The sequence below is a fragment of the Lampetra planeri genome, chromosome 47, assembly GCF_965212315.1.
Source record: "Lampetra planeri chromosome 47, kcLamPlan1.2.h2, whole genome shotgun sequence".
NCBI classification, from domain to species: Eukaryota; Metazoa; Chordata; class Hyperoartia; order Petromyzontiformes; family Petromyzontidae; genus Lampetra; species Lampetra planeri.
This window is the reverse complement of record NC_136153.1, coordinates 8,850,112-8,863,555: the sequence shown is the minus strand read 5'-3', so window position 1 is coordinate 8,863,555 and position 13,444 is coordinate 8,850,112. Positions and strand designations below refer to the sequence as shown.

Below are 13,444 nucleotides of genomic sequence, written 5' to 3'. Positions count from 1 at the left end.
ATTGGAAATAATAAAATAATAAACGAATTATAAAATAATGATTTTATAATGTTTTATTTTTATTATTTTATTATTTCATCATAAAATCTTTATTTTATAATGTTTGATTTTATTATTTTATTATTTCCATTCTACGTGACTTTACCGAAAGAACCAAGAAGATGAATCCCTGCAGTCACGAAAGCTTTAAATCGAAAAATTACACATTCGTACCACACGATTCACTTTGTCAATGTGAGCATGGGGGGAGGGGGGTTAAACAATGTGACGTCAAAGTGACGTCAAACACGGCGTGACGCTTGTGACGTAATACCCCCCGTACCAAGATGGCGGTATAGTTCGCGCGCGCGCGAGGCCAGCGAGAGAAAAGGGGGGGGGCGGCGAGACACATTCGGAAGCCAAAACCGCCATCTTGAAGCGACCAAAGCCAATGGAATTTGCGCACACACGCGCGTGACGTCATCGAAGACGTCACGCACATTTTAACCCCCCCTACCATCACTCAGTTACCGCCCCCCTTAGTAAGATGGCGGGCAAAGCGGCGTGGTGGCGGTGATGGTGGTGAGGTTGCTGCTGTGGTAGAGAGAGAAAAAAAACCCTCCTTAGAGCCGCCTGTAGGACGGCGCGTACCGCGGTGACTGGCGCCTGTTAGTTGGAGAAGACGAGTGGGGAGAGAACGAGCGAGAGCGGCTGTGGAGAAATCGCGGCTCGCTTCATCGCGGCTCGCTCGCCCCTCGGTGTAGTCGGTGGCGCTCGGAGTCGTCGGGGGGTTAGGGCGACAGTGCCGCGCCCGTCGCCTGCCACTGCGCTCGGTGTAGCCGCGTTGGTCGTCTTCGTCGTCCTGGCGGTGGTCGCTGCGCTCTCTTCTTCGTAGTTGTCGTCGATTGTTTCGTCGTGGCTTGATGCGGCCGTAACACCATGCCTTTGGCGTGCGTCTCAGATCATTGGCCTAAGATGGACGTTCACTCGGACAGTGAGGTGAGTTTTGCCGTCGTCGTTGTCGATGTATCGGTTCGTTTGCTCCCATGGCTGGTCTGTCGTGACTGGTCCACAGGTTCGCTGGAGGCAGGTGAGGCTATTAATACCATGCGGTGCCAGCGGTGCCGTGGCTTAAACATCACCGGCGTGATCGGGGTTGGTTGTAAATGCCGGTGGTGGTGGTGTCGGTGTCGTGGTGGTAAGCAGCGTAATCACCGACAAATCATCACATCAGCAGCAGTTCCATAAGCATCATCAGAGTTTCATTGCCAGCGAGCGTCATCTTATGTTGAACTTATTTCGCCACATGCGTCATCATGAGCATCAATCAATTCAGAATTATTATAATCGGCGGCATGATCAGAAATATAAAACCAGAAGCAGCAACGTCGGTACTATAGTCGGTAGCATCATCATACCTGTCAATCCCTTATCAGCGCCTATCTTATTACAGACCGTATTGGTTACCCCGTGCCATTAAAATCTCAACCTTAATCCTGCAAAGTCCCATCACAAGGGAGAAACACAAATAGACACAAAAAATGTTGTGCCCGTATCGAAACGGCTGTGTACGTCGTATGCACCTGAAAACTCAATTTCCCTGCACAAGAATACGTATAAACCGTTTGGGTTGACAGGCATCATCATCAGGACAGTCATCAGTGACGTACTGTAATCAGTTTAGCTTTGCTATCAGCAGTATCATTAGTAGCGTAAATTGGCATCGTCATCATAATCTCCATCGCCATTAGCAGCAGCGATATGATAACCACAGTAAGAATTGCAATGCATTGCTATTATTGAAATTACAATCATGATCACTAAACCGTAATCCACAGCATCACCAGAATTGTAATTATCAGGCAACATTCGTCATCATCATTGTTACCAGAATATCACTCGCAGTATCAAGTTGTTGTTCATCTTCTAGGTTCAACATCATTGTGACTGAAACCATCAGCAGTATAAACAACATCATCAATAATGCTGTTACAATAAACATCTTTAGCATCATCTTCGTTAGCAACATCAGCTCCATCATCATGATTCAGCATCATCATCATCAGTTGCATAATCATCATTCGTAGTCGCATTATAAACTTCAACATTATCTCCATCCTGACTATCACCATCATTACCAACAACATTGCATTAATTCTTGAAATGTATCAACATTACCCTCTGGGTAAAGCCCATAATCATTGTCATCATTAACTGCATTATAACAATAATCAGCTTTGTTAGCAGCAGCTGCGGAATAGTTGCCATCACGAAGGGATGATTATAAACAGCATAAAAAATATACCACCATCATCAATATGAGCATTAGCAGCAACTGCATTAACATAATCAAGATAATCATCCTCGAAATTAATATGATTGCACCACCATCATAATTTCGCCGTCATTATAACAATACTCAACATTATTAAAATGATCGAAAGCATCACCACCACCATTATAAACATCATCACCTGTTCCATCACAATATTATGAGCATCATCAGAAGCAGCATTTTGGACATCACTGTCAGCATCATCATCAGAGCCTCATTGCCAAAGTAATAGTTATAGACCATCACCACCAGCAGCCTCCCTTTTGCTCATGATTGGCGTGCAGTTACCCACACTTTGCCCAACGTGTCACAAATCTGAGCACTTACATTTTACAGGAGCAGTTTTGGAAAGAAACACGTAGATTTTGGCAGTGGGTGGCACATATGGTAAAAGTAGGTGACGAAATTAGAAACGAGAGATTTGGGAATTGAAACTATGGCAACCAGATGTACTGTGATTTACAAAGTAAACCGATTTAAATGGGTATGGGAAGGATATCGAGCGATGACGTCGGATGACAGATGGGCGACGTTAAGGATGCAGTGGAGGCTGACGGGAGTGAAGAGGAAAGGATGCAGGTGGGGAATGGGACGACAGGAAGAGATGCGATAGAGGCAGCAGGAGATTGTGAAGAGTAGAAGAGATACACCGAGTCTTGGGGCTCGTTTACGGCAGGGTCCTGGGATTTTATTTTAAGATGTTTTTAGCCGAGGGGGCAACACTCTATCCCCATACAGAAGGAAACGGTTGACGATTAGTCCACTTGCAGTACTTCCCTTTCCTGGTGAGCCAGGGTATGGCACTTCGACGCCCACGGGGGAAGGGAGCTTCGCAACATCAGTGTGGTGATCCACCAACCCTCGCTGCAGCCACCACAGCCACCACTGCTCGTACGGCAACGACAATGGTGGCGGTCGCTCATCCGAGCACTATCCAGTCCCATTCCTGCTTAGCTTCTGAGATCGGACGAGATCTGACGCATTCCATGTGATGTGGTCATCGGCAAGAGGTTTACACAATGGCTGTGTATCAGAGACACGGGGCCATCACATCCATTCACGACCTGGGTTCAAGCTCTGTCGCTCGCTCTCTCATCCCCACAGGGCATTCCATGGGTGGCTCATTGCCCCAGACTTGACCATTATGAACCCAGAAAGTTGGTTTGAATATTTTTTTTTACCTCAACCAAACAGAAAAAAACAGTTCACATTTTAATCAGCGACATCAGTCACAGGCTTGGCTTCGGTTTCATTTTCCATTGCTTGGCATTTTCTAGCTAAATAATTAACCGGAATTGTACCTCTTTAGCCAGTCGTTTGTATAGAGTACTGTATGCTGATTTACGATTTTATTTTACTCAGTAGAACACTGGTCTTATAAGCTAGTGAATTTAAACAGTCATCATCATCATAAACAATGGGATTGAGTGTCTCTACCAATGGCTATCATCTCCACATTCACAGTCACTACTTTAATTATTATGATCACTTTCAATACCACATCATAACCACTACCACCACCACCTGAACCAACAAACTACTTTCACCATCGCCACCACAACCATCACAATCGCCACATCGGCAACCACTGTTGTCACCCGCACAAACACAACCCGCACCTCGTATTAGCACGGTTGGCTTACTTACGGTACGAAAGAAGTTCAACATATATGTCATCACCACAACCACCATCATCAATCTTTATGATCAGTCATTGTTAGCATCTTCAGCACCACCAACCAGCATTGTCACCTGGCGTTGCTGCACAGGTTGATGATGCGATAGCAGCAGCGGATGCCGTGTTGCGCCTGAGTAATGAGACTGGTCCCTCGCCACATGATGTGCAATATACTCCACCGCCTGAGAATCAAAAACTCAAATGAATGATGTTTCTCTTTCACTTAACACCACCTTGCGTGGCTTAGTGCATTTTTTTGTTCTGAGTAATTTTCCCAGTTTACAACACCCGATCTCAATACAGAAGTCGAATGTTGCCCCGTGTGATAGTCATTGTAAAAGTAATGTCCTTCATTCACCCAGGAACACATCACTGAGTGTCAAGGATTTGTTCAGGAGGGTCCGGCTAGATTAACACGTAGGCTTTCACGACCTATATTCATAATCGAGGTTTTTTTGGGTTAGATCGCTTAAATATCAATGTTGTTAAACTCGCCACCACATGTTAACAAAACATGCCAATTATTGACTCGGTACAGCACATCTGTGTGTTGGAGAGTAAACCCGTAGTATTTACAATTCGAGTACAGTTCGAGTAATTGTAAATGTTGTGGGTTTGCTCTCCAACACACTGGTGTGCTGTACTAGTAGCGAATTGGCATGTTTTGTTTCCGTGACAAATCGTACTAATTGCCTATGTCGGGTGGTGGCGGGTTTAACGACCCATTTATATTTACACAATCTAACCCAAAAAGCCTCTATTACGGTCCGGCTACTTTATGGATTTTTGGCCAGCTCCACGAATTAATATTGGTGTCATGTGGGAGGAAATCGGAGTACCCAGCAAAAACCCACAGATACCAGAGGGTAGCATTCAAAGCTCCGTGTGGATGGGTTCATTGTTGTACTGCCATAACCTCGCCACCTTGCAGCATAACTCAAATTATTCCCAGGCAGTCTCCCTTCCAAATACTAACCAAGATCTGATGAGGTTGAAATCATTCACGGTGATTTTGTCATTTCCAAAGAATGTTTCAACACAATTGTATCACCCTATCTTAACTCGTACCTTGTTTTATATGCAGTACCTTTTAGCTAATGGCATTGGTTCGTGCTCTTGGGATGCGGCCTATCCCTTTGTTGGGGGAGGGGATAAATTCGTACCATTTTGTGGGAATGTGTTTTGGAGAGAGACTGATCACTGACCTAGGAACGTGGAGTTTGGTGAAGGTGAGCGTGGGGGGTGCAAGACCAGTCCGGCTATATATTAAACTCGCTACTGATGTTGGCCACGTTTGTGAATTGAACTTGGATCGTCCAGTTCACAGCATAGGACACTAACCGCAGCACCACCACTCCACTCCCCTATTTGACATTACAGTATTATACGAATAATGACTTGTGTTTCATAAGGTCAAACTGCCGGGTCGAGTGAGCAAAAAGGAAACCTCTGAACCAGGTAGCGAGAAATCCCACATTCCTGTGGCCAGGGTCATAAAAAAAACATATAGGCTGACCCACTGGGGTTCACTGGCAGGTGCCACTTAGCGCCGAGCAGAGCATGTTGTGTGTTGCTCTACGTTTTCGTGTTTCTGGGAAATATGAATCATAGCCATCATCGCCATCGTAGCCTCCGTGAGTTGAGGGGCCGTGTGAATTAAATCGGAAGATTAGAGCTGAGCACGGAATGTGGGAGGCGTGAGTTGTTGCAGAGAGCTTAAGTCGGCGTGAGTCACGCAGACAAGCGGCACGTGCACCCCGGCTCGCGTGTGAATGCAGCCACCGATAACTGCACGGAGCGTGCATATTGTAATGGCAGGGTGATAAGTCTACATCTCAACTCAATCCACCGTCGTCTTCATCATTATCGTCACCGCAATCACCCAAAACTAGAATTGCCTTCACAAACACGACCACCGGTCACAACACTAGCACGACTCCTGCAAACTTCCTATCATCATTTGTCATTCTCGCTGTGGCCGATGAAATGGGGACCGTTTCGTTTGATGTTATCAATTGCCGTGTTTCTACGTAGAGACTGGACCCCGTCCTGTTAATCCACTGCTGGATGAGAGATTCCCCATGCCGTGTGGGTCACGGGTGATTTGGTTCACCAGGATGGTCAGTGTGGTTTGGTGAGGGCGGCAAGCATAGATGTACAGTACAACAGCAGATTTTGCTTCTCTGCCCTCTGCTGCCAACAGCATAGTCTCACGGTGGCCTATGGCACGTGTATTGTGCATGGCTGTTTGTCACGTAGCGGCACATGCTTAGCTTCCAAGGGGCGCATCCTGGGTAATTTCATGTGGGCTTTCACGACCAATATTGGGATCAATAATTCTTTACTTTGGGAGTTATAATGTCAATCTTTTAACTCCACCCCTCCATCACCCAGCGACGGAGCCAGTCAATTGAAGTTGACATGGCACGGGAAAATGTGGCAATGTATTTGGGTTTTCAGCAAACTCGAGTGTTGAAAAACAAGCGAAAATTGACAAAATAAATCACATTATGCCGACGTGATCTAACCAGAAAGAAACCACTTGTGAATCACAGTCTGGCTAATTCGGGCAAAATGAATAAGTATGAGCACCGTTAACAATTCAGCAATAGCTACCACCCTGTCTGCATACATACGGCAGCTTGCTTCTTTGTAATTCGACAGCACGACTGCTGGTTTAATGTGTAAACTATTCAAAGTACAAAGGGCAGGTGAATGCACTAAGGATTAACCCCGTAAATGATAATATATAAAAATCAATTGCGCCAGACCACTTATCCATTATTACTAATCAGCAACGTTGTGCAATCTGCAGTTGCCTCTGTGTACGAGTTGCCTCTGTGTGTAAGGGTTGTGTTGGTGTGTAAGGGTTGTGTTGGTGTGTAAGGGTTGTGTTGGTGTGTAAGGGTTGCCTCCGTGTGTATGAGTTGCCTCAGTATGTACGAGTTTGCATGGCACGCATGTTAAGTACAATGAATATGTTCCCATGTGGTTTGAATGTGTGTGTGGCTATTTATCAATCCATTGCCAGAGAAAGGACTTATCCATGCAATATTGGTGAAGCAGCTTGTTGTTTTACCATCGTTCCAGTCGGTGCCGGTTAAGTTTTTCAACCTATTTGGTTTAACCAAGTGAGAATTCAAATGACCAGATTAAGACTCGTTTGCAAGAGAGACCTGGGGCACAAGTCTGTCGTTATAGAGCGGTGAATGCTGTATATACATCCCAAATAAATAACGTGCGAATTATTGTCCAGTTTGGCCAAGTTGGACCCTGACTGCATGAAGCATAGATAGATGTTGGAGCAGAGCGCAGAGCACAGCACAACAATTATCTTGAGTGCTGCAATGCAGCCCTACCACACCTGGCGGTTGCTCATACAAGCACTATCCAGGCTCAACCCTACTTAGCTTCTGAAATATCATGAGCTTGGGCACATTCTTTTCGGTCATTTGGTCATAGCCTAATTTGTTAAACTAAACATTTTGATCACTTACTGCGTGGATTGGCGCCGTTGAGCTCTGTAGCTTTGTGATGGTCTCTCCAGCATGCCCAGAGCTTCTTCGGGCAACTAAATTCGAAATTCAATGTCAATTCCGATCACCGAAAAAAGCCTCCCCCCCCCCTCCCCCCAAGCTCGAAACGTCTTGACAATGTGCCGAACCTCACACGTGTCACCGCCCCCCCCCCCCCCCCCGTGAACGCACCAGGGGAGTCCCCGCGGTCTTTTTGTGTCGTGACTGAAAACCCGGATTGCAACCCAGGTCGCTTCGGCATTGTCGTCAGACACTGTCGTTGTGAACTTTCCAAGACCCCCCCCCCCCCATTTCCCAGCAAAGTCTGAAGAAAAGCCAAAATCGGTGCAGCGTACCGTGACCTGCGTGTTACACAATCGGCAGTTTGCTCGCACCCGTGGTACAATGTGCTGGCAGTTGACAGTCCTGTAAAAAATATACCCACTCTAAAACATACAGTCGGTGCGTTTGTATTTGTATGTTTACGTGCGTCTGTAGTGTGTGTCTTTTTATGCTTGTGTGTATCTGTAGTGTGTGTCTTTGTATGCGTGTGTGTTTGTAGTGTCTCTGTATGTGAGTGCGTTTGTAATGTGTGTGCATCTGTAGTGTGCACATTGCAGTCCTGCATGGATTCCATATTCTGTGTCTGTCTGCTACAGCAGAGGTTTCAGGAATTTCAAAGGGACCTACATCTCTGATTTATTAACCTGGTCAAGGCCTATGATACCATAAGGGGGGCCAGGGCTCTGGGTTGTTCTTCATACGTTTCGGGGTCCCTGACTCTGCTCACAATCATGATGGGTGGTTACGCCCGGGTAAAGTTGTGTGACTGTGAGTCGGAGCCATTCCCTGTTCATGTTGGGGTGCGACAGGGATGGCAGAATCTATATTTATCCTGGAGAAATCTGATGAGCTATGAAGCTCTTTTACATCGATGTCCAGTAGGGTGGGTCAGAAAGTTACGACAATAAAACCACAAAGTATAGGAAATGTAAGGAAATCACTATAAGTAAATAAAAACTCAACTTTTTTTTGCTAGGTAAAGCCCACTGAGCTATTAGTTATTTTTCAGAAGTGACCTGGTCACAAATGATAGAGCGGTCAAATTATTTCTGGCCCCTCACATTATTTTACGTAATTTTTCACCACATTGTTCGAGAAGCCTGCCATGGCTATACCAGTTGAATTACTATCTAGTACAGGTACAATGGGTAGCTGATTGACGCCCGGGTTTTTGTTAAGGGATGGCTCCCTTACTGGTCCAACAATGCTATCTATGTATGCTGATGATCTGGCGGTTGTTGCTCACTCTAAGGAGTTGTAGGCTCTGCTGCTGAACCTGGAGCCTGCCACTAAGAGGTAGTTAGGGCCTTACCATCAGCCTCACCAAAACTAAGCACCTGCCTGGGTATTTTGTATCATCCAATATCAGGCTGAATTGTGTGAGGAACTCGCAATCCTTGAAAGTTTGCGTTGTTTGGGTCTTGTAGCCTGCATGCCCAGCCACTGCATGGCCAAGCGGCCAAAGTTTGGCTAAACGGCCGTGGCACGGGCTGGAGAAGAGATGGACTGATGCGGTATAAGAGAATGTGGAAGCTGAGTGGACTTCCCGAAGACTAGAACCAGTGGTGTCAAGATCGGCCTCTATGGAGGAGGCTCGCGACAGACGTTACTGGGCAGTTGGAGGCAGGCACCCTTCCACAACAGTGGAGGGCAGAGGAGGACACTCACAACAATGAGCGGAGCAGCTTGGATACAGCAAGTTGGCACAGCAGGGTGCACAGGTTTTGCATCTGCCAGTCATCTCAGACAGTCAACCGGTGGCACTTGGGTCTGTCCCATAACCTCCTTTGACCGAGCCTTCAACACTTCACTTGGACCTGGCCTGGCGCAAGCGTTGTGGTAACATCGCCACCACTTAGTGGCGAATGGCGGCTGCTGTTGTTGTGTGCACACGTGTATATATGTGTACCGATGGTGCCCTCCACAGTACTTGCCCCAGCAGCTTATGTAGCCTTTGCAGGGGATCTTTGTCTTTGTCGTGTGTGGGATGAGTGGTGGGGCAGTGGTTTGCAGTTTGCACACTGTGGTATGAGCCCAGAGACCTCATTTGGTTTCCTGTACATGGCTACGTCGGTGCGGCAAGTGGTACCAGCACACGGTTCTGGGCCTCCCCTAGGTGGACTCAGTCTTAAATGAGTATCTGATACAGCACCGGGGACACAGTGGCGGCCAACTCAGCATGGTACTGGCCACGCCGGTCACTCGTGCGCCGTGCTGGCCTGCATACGTGTGCGCCGACTTGAATTCGCCCAAATAGCCTTTTGTAGGATATGACGGGGATCTATGTACGCATTTGTGTGGGAGTGTGTGGGAGTTGTGGTGACGTGTGGCGGTTTGCTGCTGACTCCGTGCTATGGGCCCAGCCACCTCAGCTAGTTTTCTGCCTCTGGTATATCGTAGCTCCCCTAGGTGGACTCAGCCGTGAACGGGTACCCGGTGCCGTGTGTGAACATCACCGTTGGGAAGATAAAGGTGGCCAGGCGTGGTTGCTGATATGTATAATTTAGAGCTGGAATTTGTAGCCACATAAAGTACATAAGTTCGTTTTGTCTGATTGGTTTTACTTTGGTGACCATTGACTCACTGGTGTTGGGAGCCCGTTCTAATCACCATCAACTAAACTATTTGGTGATGCCGCATTGCCAGTGGTGGACAATTAATTTGGCCCTCAGCGTCACCGTTTATATATTTTAAATTTTAAGACGACAGTGTTTTTGGCTAATGTATTGAGGTTTATTTCTTGTTTTAATCATGGGTGCCTTGGCCTGGATTCTAACCCAGGAACTCAATGGTTTACCAGCTCATCGCTTCGACCTCTTGACACCAGGCCCACCTAACTCACTTTGCCGTTTAAAAAATAAACTTTGTTTGACATTGCTTGGTCTCAGCCAGCAGCACCGTTTGGTGGGAGGGGGTAGAGACAAAGACGGCCAGGCAAGTGTTGTCGACCACAGCCTATGTTACTTGGGCCTCAAAGGGGCGTCCCGCTTGACGGCGCATTGCACGATGTAGCGTGTAAAGCGATATATAGCTTTGTGTTTTAGCGTGGCAAGAGAGAGTGTGTGTGCCTACTGTCCCGTCTCCAGTCGTGCTGTATACGTCAAACAACCGGTTCACCTGCATTTCCCTTTCTAAAACTTCATTATTAATTTCACAACACTCTCACTCGGGCTCAGACTTTTTTGTTTTGATGGGCAACATCCGGTGTGAATATTGTGCCTGACATCACGTTGGTGTTTCGGCGAGCGGCCGGCTCGGTGGTGTATGCACACTGCGCTTCGACCCCAGCAACCCAAGTTGGATTCCCGCTCACGGCCAACATCAGTAACGAATACCATCATCAGCACCACCACTGCCGCCACCATCATCATCAACGATTCTTGCTCGCGACCAATAAAAGTGGTGAATAATCTTAACTGGTCCTAGGCCTTCCCTCGGTCGACTCGGCCTTAAATTATGACCTGGTGCGGTGTGTAAATATCAGCACTGGGGAGACAAAGGTGGCCGGGCGTGGTGTTGGCCATCCACCCCTTCGTGTGCAGTGTTGGCTTGGATAGGTGCTCGCTAACAGCACTTGTTCCATCAGCCTGTTAAAGGCTATACAGGGGATCTGTAACTTTGTTTTCTATATTTGTGCCTGAATTGCTTATTTTGCACATGTTTTCCATGCTGCGAGTTGCATATTTAATGTTTAAAATAATTCCATATGTATTTTAGGGAGATAATTGAACAGCTGGCTTGACCTATTGGATGATGTTTCAGTCATCAACAGCCTAATCGCCATCTCAACATCACTATCACCATGATCAGCTTCATCATCTGCATCACTACTTATCATGATCATCATCATTATCTTGAGATCATTATCATCGCCTTCATGATCTTAATACTCATCATCGGCATCATCATGAGAAGCTCCACTCAACAGCATCACCATTGTTAGTATCTTCAGGATCATTATCATCATCCGAATTAACACATTATCAGGAGCTGCACCATCATGATCATTCCCCCAGGCCTTTGTAGTTAAGGGGCCAGTAAAATTCGTACCAGTTTGTAGGAAGTTAAGCATGCTTGTAGTTTGGATAGATTGAGTCCACCACCATGGGAATGTGGAATTTCCACCAAGAGACATTAGCATCAGCCCATTGCCTTTTGAGCTGGGATGGTGCTTTGACTTTAGTAGAAAGTGAAAGTGGAAACGAACCGTGGAGAGTTAAAATATCTATACCATATTGCTTTTTGAGAGTCTTCAGGGTTGCGTAGGTTTGGGTCAGTCTCACGCTTTTGATGTATGCGGGCCGTGTGTTTAAATTGTGTGATTGATTTTGAGATAGATTTTTTTTCTGCAGGGACCATATTGATTATAAATTCATTAGGGATTCCCTCGCTCTATAACTTACCTGGAAAGTGTGATTCAAAGCCCGTTAATTAAACGAAGAACAGCATCAAGATTACATTTACAAAGATCTCTTTTTGAGTAGTGTGTGTGTGTCCACGTGTGTGTATGGGGAGCTGTGGCGGAGCAGTTAGCGCGTCTCGCTACGAATCCGGTGACCCGGGTTCGTAGCACTCGTGAGCGGGTTCATACCAACCTGGTGGCACCGAACGAACCCGGTGACCCACTCACGACCAATAACAGTGACGATCTGAACCGGTCCTGGGCCTCCCCTTGGTCGACTTAGCCTCAAATGAGTACCTGATGCGGTGTGTAAAAAAACACCACCACTGGGGAGACGAAAGGCGGTCGGACGTGGTGCTGGCCACCTACCCCTCGTGTGCTGTGCCGGTCTTCATAGGTGCTCGCTGACAGCACTTGCCCCAACATTCTGTTCAGGCTATACGGGAGATCTTTGTCTTGCGTATGCGTACATGTGTGGCGTGTGTATACACGTGTGGCTGCCGGGCGTGGTGATGGCCACCCCACCCCGTCGTATGCCGTGCCAGCCCTCATAGGGGCTTCTCGCCAACAGCGCTTGCCCGAAAAGCCCATTAAGGCTCTCTGCGGGGGATCTTTGTCATTGGGTTTAATGTCGGCACCCTGAACTTGCGATCCAGAGATCTCCGGTTCAGTTCCATCTCTGAGTGCGCGTTTCCTTAATCTTTCCTTCCCCCGCCCCTGTCCATCCAGCATCGGTGTAAATGGTTTCCACCACAGTTGGTCGATCAACAGGTGGCGTACGGTGGAGTAAAGTGTCGGTACTCCCACCTCTTCGAAGACGTCTGGCTTTGCAAGTGTTTACCATGTGCTTTTGTCACTCTGCTGCTGGAAGACGTCTTTCCCCGTGCTCGTGAAATATCCAATGTACGCTACAGTTATTCAAACAGAATCGTTATAACATTATATCTTTTTTTCCCTGACAATATTCACCCAGCTCTGCTCTCAGTCTCACATTTTTCGAGATGTGGAAATCTCCTTCCAGAGTATTATTACATTTGAGCGGCAGCCTGGCCCAGCAGTAGCGCGTTCACCGCTTGGCGCAGAGGTTTGCGGTTCGAATCCCGCCCTGGCTATTCCTTGCGGGTTTATTCTTCTTTGCAGGGGACGTTGAAGGTCCCCTGACATCATTCAAAAGGAGACAAAGCCACTGCGTGGTGGAGTCGTACGGTCCACACGTGTCAAGTTCGGAAAATCGCAGGGCAGACGACTCGGGATTTACACGTTTAAACGTCGCTCCCCGCTGTGAAGCCGCTGCAGGCTGCGCCTGCGAACACAGCAGCGCCTTCCTTGGCGATAGTCCTTGCGTCATAAGAAGAGCACAAACACCAAATGTGCTCTATAAACCATTATTCTTATCGCGTCGGGGAAACAGCTCGTGGGAGATGACGTCACAGAGCTACTTCTGTTGGCCTTTCACAAGCCACTCATCCTCA

The 13,444-nt window shown here is 47.2% G+C and overlaps 1 protein-coding gene across 2 annotated transcripts in view; it reads left to right on the top strand.

The window, feature by feature from the left end:
• The first annotated feature begins 529 nt into the window (after window positions 1-529).
• Window positions 530-13,444, top strand: part of LOC144733585 (ribosomal protein S6 kinase alpha-3) — a 64,020-nt gene continuing 51,105 nt past the window's right edge. For both annotated transcript variants that reach the window (XM_078615608.1, XM_078615607.1), the window contains exon 1: window positions 530-978. In XM_078615608.1, the coding sequence (XP_078471734.1) occupies window positions 919-978 (60 nt within the window). In that variant the 5' untranslated portion in view covers window positions 530-918. The remainder of the gene's footprint in view (window positions 979-13,444) is intronic.